Here is a 7,005-nt window from a genome sequence, read left to right on the forward strand (position 1 = left end):
TTTTTTTTTCTTTTTTTTTTTTTTTTTTTTTTTTTTTTTTGTGATTCCTATGGGTTTGTTTTACCTTTTTGTGATTTATGATGAATCAAAACGCTATTTGGAAGGTGTTCTCCTCCTGCAGTGCTTCCTGTGGTCTGGTGGGAATGAAATTATGGAGAAATGACAAGAAATTGGGGGGTATTGACACATTTTGTCATGTGGATGTAATTCTTTTGCACATGGGAACATTACCCAAGCAGAAATTGAATGTCTAGACCACTCCAACATAGTTGTATACTTGCTCTTGCACCAATCTGCCACAGTTGTGTTTAATATTCTATATACAATTTTTCTTGCTCCTGACTAGGATCAGTATATCTAGATAATGCCTTACTATGTTGCCTGGGGCCATAGGACTTAAATTTCCTGGATGGTAATGAACAAATTGGAAGACCTATTCCTCTGCCTCTTAATTTTGGTCTGCCTGTTAACAGCTGTTTATTTTCGTTTAACCTTGCGATACTTCTTTTATCTGTAAATTTGTTACTTAATTTTATACAAATTGTTCTTATGCAGGTATTGAAATCCCTAAATATGTGGACACTGTCACTCCCCAATATAAGCCCAAGTTTGATGCCCTGGTAAGATGATTATTGATATTTGACTGAGATTCATGTTTTGATGATTACTACTGTTGTCATCCCCTTTTGGAGTAATACTAATTACTAAGTAATGAGAAATGTTTGCTTATTTAGAGACTGTTTGGTACTTAGGTAATTCCAGGGAATGTGTTTGTAGAGAACAACTTTATTCTGAAAATTATTAAACATGTTTAGTGTTACCATGGAAATATAACAATTAAATTTCTTGGAAAGTTATTTCAAGCATTTGGTATGGTTAAATTTTCTAAGGAATTTTTCTTTAGTTTGAAATACACCCTTGCCACATGCAGGCAAACAAAAGAATTACTGTCACTAACTTATTATACTGACATAAGTATGCACTTGTGCTGATCTTCTTGTTGCATGGTGTGCCTCTAAAATTTCTTCTAAATGATTTTTTGAAACATCAATTTCTTTCCTTTCCCCCCTCGTAATTATTGGCTTTGTGAGATCAACTTATGGTGATAGAAAAATAAGATACCTACAGATGAAGAATTCCAGTCCTGGGAGCCTTGTATTGGTACCAATGTACCATGCGACTGGTTGTGTGTCAATAATCTTTAAAAAAAACCATAACATTTGAAAGCTTTGTTTTTGAGCTTGACTGTTACTGGTGTAACATTATTGTGTACGGAAGGTTATACAAATTTAGTGAAGTTTACCTGCTCCTTTAGTTTTAGGTTATCACAATTTGTATTTAGTGTTATTTATGAGATAGGTAAGTAATTGGGTAAATTCTTCATATTCCTAACTACCTAGGAAAAAGAATCCGCTCCCTAGGTCAAAGCCCGCGCCAAGCATGGGAATAACTTTCCCACATTTTCAATTGCCAGGAAAGTTTGAACTTTCCCGGCTACCAAACGGCCTCTTAATGAAACTTGACAAGATTATTTTTTAATTCTAGAAATGAGTAAAGAAAACTCATTTTCTGTTCAATCTAAAAGCATACAAATGCTATTTGCTAAGCAAAAGATTTTCAAGATATGAGCAGATGACCACAAAAACTACCTCCAAATATAATTATAATAGCAAGTTACCAAGAAGAGCATTAAAGTTGTGTTAACTAATAATCTAGTTGTCTTTGTTGTAGGTGGTAGAGCTGAAAGAAGCTGAGCAGAAATCTCTCAAGGAGTCTGAAAGACTAGAAAAAGAAATTGCAGATGTCCAAGAGTTGAAGGTGATGCAAATGTGCTTTTGGTGCTTCCATTCTTCCAAACCTGTCCCCTTTCCCCCCACTTCGTCTATGCATGTGGAGTGCTAATGTCTTTTTTTCTTGATTAACAGAAAAAACTCAGTACTATGACAGCAGAAGAATACTTTGCTAAGCATCCAGAGTTAAAGAAGAAGTTCGACGATGAAATTCGTAATGATTACTGGGGTTACTAGTCAACTTGATGTAGCTGCTTTATGGCCTTGGTGGACTTTAATTTGGTTCATCTTTGGTTTAGAAATAAAAGAGAACTAATTTGTTCCCCGTTCCATTTCACGGTTTGAGTTGAAGAATGCCAAATATATTAACATGTTTTTGAGGTGTCATTGCATACTTTCTCTTAAGCAACCAAATATTTTCCAGTTAAAAATGGAATATGCAGTTTTAACAGTTATCTTATTCTTGATTCATTAGATCATTTTGAGGTTCTTCCTTGCATAATATTAACAGTTATCTTATTCTTCATTCATTAGACCATTTTAAGGAGAATTTAGAGCATTCTTATCAATGGAGTTTTTGTAAGTGTGATTAGGAAAAAAAAAATGAGAGGAGAAAAAAAAAAACAAATAATATTTTAAAAACAAAAATAATAATAAAAAAAAGAAAAAAGTATGGTGGACGTGGTTGATGCGCCCGCAGTTGCGCAGACGCGAGATTTTCTTGGAGCTTGCAAAGTACCCTTTTACTGTTCCAATATATTGATTTTGCAGGCTGATCCCAAATCCTTCTCTCCATTTCTCTCCACTATTCCAACCTATTGATGTAGATGCTATTACGGGGTGTAGGACTAGGACTAGGAGATTGAATTATGAAATGTTTGGTAAGCTTATTGCCCAATATAAAATTCTAGATATGAAATTAAGTTGTACACTGTTGTTGGGACCAAGTTTGTCTACTAAATCGTTGCAAACAATGCATGGATATTTGATTTCTGTAGCCATCTTGTCAAATATTAGAGTTTGGAAGTGGAAATGGACATTATATTTATATCTTAACACCACAAGGTGGTCGTGTCGAATGGAGTAGGTGTTTGTGAAATTCTCCCACCCTTTACCTAAGCAATAAATTCGATTTTCACAATTACGGAGCAACTCAATTACGAAGTGATCTTAGTAGTGGGTTAGAGTGGTTTCTCCATCTAGAAATAGGTTCTCTCCTTTCTCTCTAGATTTTCACAACTTTCTTGTTCTTTTTCCTTTACAGATCAGTTTTCTGTCGGCAACCTCTATTCATTCTAGTGAATTTTCTTGTGGTTTCTCTGGTGGAAACTTATCCAGTGAAAAATCAGATAGCGTGATAAATCTGGCCGGCAGTTCAACTCCCTGACTGCTATCTAGTTTCTTGTGAGCTTCTCACTTGGAGGGTCATTGGGCTGAAAATTTGACCGCATTCCAGCTAGCGATCGTTTGGGTTCGTGGACGAGGAGACAACAGTGACCACCAGTCCGCTACAACCTAGGCCTAAGAAGGATTCAACTACCAACGTTGGGCTGGAACACTGTCTGTATTCCAGCTAGGTAAGGGCCAGGAGCTTTCCATTTTTGCTGTTTTTTTTTTATTCTTCTGTGGGCTGAGTCTAGAATGACCCTTCCATGGCTGAGTCTAGTATGACCTTTATGGCTGAGTCTAGCAAGGCCGCTTCCTATTGCTCAACCCAACACCTGAATGCCAGAGAAGGGTGCTGTTGGTGGCAAATTATACCGTGCACCACGTAGCTAAACGACGTAGTTTTGAGCATCGTAAATTAATCGTCCGTTTTTTTTAGAAATCATGTTTCCCGTTTCGGCCGGTTTCTGTATTTATGTTAATATTCTGTGTATTCTAGGCAATCATTCTGTGTATTCTAGGTAACCGTTCTGTGTATTCTAAGCAACCGTTATGTGTATTCATGTTAGTAACACATGTTGTGATGTGTTTGTGCATTCGAATGTTTAGGAGGATGAGTTCTGTGTATTGTGTGTCAATATTCTGTGTATTCTGGGCAAACATTCTGTGTATTCTAGGCAAACATTCTGTGTATTCTAAATAATGATTATGTGTATTATAGATAATGAATTCCCTGGAGTCATTCGCGTCCGCGTCCACTAACACCAAAACGACGTCATTTTACGTACGTGGTGCACATTGCTATGTGCACCAGTGGTGCAGGGTATAACGATGGGCTGTTGGTGGCTTTTGGTAGGGATGAACAAAATATTAGTTAACTGATAACCGATAATTGAATCGACTGAAAAAATCAGTTATCGATCGGTTACGGTTATCATTACTAAAATTTTTTTCAGTTTTTTCGATTATTTTGCGGTTGTTTGTAAAAAAATTACGGTTATCACTATCGAATCGATTGTTTGTAACAGCCTCTGATCTTGATAGCTACTGATTCATCATATAATGTAAAGGCTGTAAAAATAACTTTATTGGATTTGAGACTCTGAGCAGCTTACTTCAGGTCGACTGTTGCTTTCCATCTTTTTGTTATAGTCTCCTTCTTCGTTTTCTCCTATCAGCTGATTTTTTTTTTTTTTTTTTTTTTTTCTCCAAACAGCTTAGATTAAGTTCTATCTATCTATTTTATAATCAGTTGAACATAAACTGAAAACTTTGGCCTTGACTAAAGACAAAACTGAGGTGTCTATAAAGTCCTAACACAATGCATACATAATCAAAATCTAATAATACAACTATTCCTTAAAAAAAAAAACAGAGCTTATGCAATAACGTATAATGTCAAATGAAACTTTTGTAGAATTAAAATAATACTTTAGTGTTGCTATAATGACACTAGTGTGTGTGAAAAATGAAACTAAAAACAGAACTCATACAATGACATATATTGTCAAATGAACATGAAGTGTAATTAAAATTATATTTCAACGTTACTATAATTAAACTAGTGTGTGAAAATGAAACAAAGAAAATAAAGCTCATGCATGCAATAACGTATATTATCAAATGAAACTATAGTATAATTAAACTGATACTTTAGTGTACGTGAAAAATGAAACTAAAAAATAGAGCAATATTGTTAAATGAAATTGAGGTGTAATTAAAATGATACAATATCGTTTTGCTTTATTTTCCAATACTGCTACATGGACCATGTCCCACAATAAAATTTGCTTTGAACAAATCATTAGGTAATTTTAATTAGTAAAATCAATTAAAATACTTATCCAATTAATAAAATGATTAAAATAATTATCCAATAATCAACCTCCAAATGAAGTCCAATAGCAAACATATCAACCCATTAATCATTATTAATTTTTCAATTTCTAGTTTTCTACAGACTACAGCAGCATATAATGGATGGCGAAAATATAAAGTGCAACTTTAGTATTGATCTCATTGTAATTAGATGTTAGATTGTGATGTGTTATTCAAACTACTCTTTCAAACAAGCAATAGCCTCTATTATGCAGGAATGTGTAAATCTTAAATCTTATCGACTCGATAAAACTTCTCCTACACATTATCTTCATAGCAACTTCATGTGAGTTAGGATTTGACTGACTCATCGTAATGGGATTTTTGGTAAATAATTATTAATTGATTGAATTAGTAGATTAGCCTAGTAATGGGATTTTTGGTAAATAGTTATTAATTGATTGAGTTAGTAGATTAGCCTAGTCGATATCATTAGTGGATTGTAGAAAGATATTTAGTAAATTAGTTGTTAGTCAATAGCTGATTACATACAAAATGATTTTCTTGTAAAGCTGATTGAAAAAAGTTGCTTTGAGCACTTTTTTGAATTTTAACGTTTTGAAACAATAAGCTATTGCAAAAAGCTAATTAGTTAAACACTCATGTTGGCCAAATCAAATAGCTAATAATGATCAAACAAGTTAAAATTAGCTGATAAGCTAACTATGTTATCAAACATGGCCAATATGTATAAACCTTCCAAATGTGAGATCTGAGTTTTACTCTAAACAGATACAGAACCCTCTGTAAGCTCATATCTAAATTGATTACAAATTGAAGCCTCTAATCTCATCATCTCAGACAATAATACCTTATGAAATTTGGGATACAAACAATGAAGATGTGGGTGGGTGCACATTACACATTGAAAATTTGGAAGGAGTCCACCACAGTATTCAGTCTCTCTTTCATCTTCTCCCATCTCCTCTCATTCGCCCCGGTTGTCAATGTATAGAACTTACCTGCAGTTAAAATTTCGTTTTCAGTCGAAGTAGTACGTTTATACGTATGGGAACCAAAACCATTCTTCTTATCAACACATATATAGGTTTAACCCTAAACCTGAGGGCCCCTCACCCCTGCCCTAGGTGAGAGGATGTAAATCTCGAGATGTGCCTCAGTGACTGCTTTTTCCCCCAAGGCTGAGATCCTCCTCGATTGAGGATTCAAACCCGGGTATTTGCTGGGTCACTACACCCACACTCAACCTTTCGACCACTGAGGTGTGCCCTAGGGGCTTTTCAACAACATTATATATATATATATATATATATATATATATATATTGGCATATGGTAGTTAATAAACAAAGGGATGCCATAATCTAGAGCCTGTTTGTTTGTATACACCAATTCAATGTGTGTGTATTTCCTCTTAGTTAGTTCCAAGAAAGCGGCCCTTAACCTCAGGGCTTTTAGGAGGTAAGTTGGAGATCTACTCGCTTTAACTTTCTTTTTTGTCCAGATTGGGTTGGTGTTAGTATGAGTGCTATAAGCGTATATTTCATCAGTCAAATACCATTTTAACCCAATGATGGATGCAGTTAGTTTCTTACCATTGCCTATGCAGACTGTGCTGAGAGCATGGCGAGTGAAATTTGGTGCTTGCGCAACAAACTCAAACGTATAGTAGGCTTTCCCCTCTTCATCACGCTGTAACATCATAACCAACCAACCGAAAACTTTAATTTATAGACATTGAGCAAATGTAATTCTATGTATGGAGAATGCCGAATGGCATAAATTATATTGTGATAGAACATTGCAATTGTACTTGAATGTTGCATGGCACAGAGCTACTATACACGCAAGCATTTGCCAAAAACTGAAGCATGTATATTTTGCGCTCTAATAACATGTTAGGATCAAGTGCCACCACATTTACTTCGCCCTTCACCGGCCTCAGCCCAACAATTCCTCCCCCCCCCCCCCCCCCCCCCCCCCCCCCCCCC

At 35.3% G+C, this 7,005-nt stretch overlaps 2 protein-coding genes across 4 annotated transcripts in view; one reads left to right on the top strand and one right to left on the bottom strand.

Annotated features, from left to right (window-relative positions):
* The window catches only part of LOC116006772 (ATP synthase subunit d, mitochondrial-like), a 4,127-nt gene extending 1,877 nt beyond the window's left edge, over positions 1 to 2,250 (top strand). The window contains exons 3-5 of the mRNA XM_031247265.1: positions 556 to 620; positions 1,732 to 1,818; positions 1,926 to 2,250. Of these exons, the coding sequence (XP_031103125.1) occupies positions 556 to 620; positions 1,732 to 1,818; positions 1,926 to 2,027 (254 nt within the window). The 3' untranslated portion in view covers positions 2,028 to 2,250. The remainder of the gene's footprint in view (positions 1 to 555; positions 621 to 1,731; positions 1,819 to 1,925) is intronic.
* A 3,423-nt stretch (positions 2,251 to 5,673) lies between these two features.
* Positions 5,674 to 7,005, bottom strand: part of LOC116009856 (psbP-like protein 1, chloroplastic) — a 4,537-nt gene continuing 3,205 nt past the window's right edge. For all 3 annotated transcript variants that reach the window (XM_031249014.1, XM_031249015.1, XM_031249016.1), the window contains exons 8-9: positions 6,610 to 6,706; positions 5,674 to 6,016 (exon numbers count right to left, since the gene is read on the bottom strand). In XM_031249014.1, the coding sequence (XP_031104874.1) occupies positions 5,913 to 6,016; positions 6,610 to 6,706 (201 nt within the window). In that variant the 3' untranslated portion in view covers positions 5,674 to 5,912. The remainder of the gene's footprint in view (positions 6,017 to 6,609; positions 6,707 to 7,005) is intronic.

The sequence above is a fragment of the Ipomoea triloba genome, chromosome 2 (genome assembly GCF_003576645.1).
Source record: "Ipomoea triloba cultivar NCNSP0323 chromosome 2, ASM357664v1".
NCBI classification, from domain to species: Eukaryota; Viridiplantae; Streptophyta; class Magnoliopsida; order Solanales; family Convolvulaceae; genus Ipomoea; species Ipomoea triloba.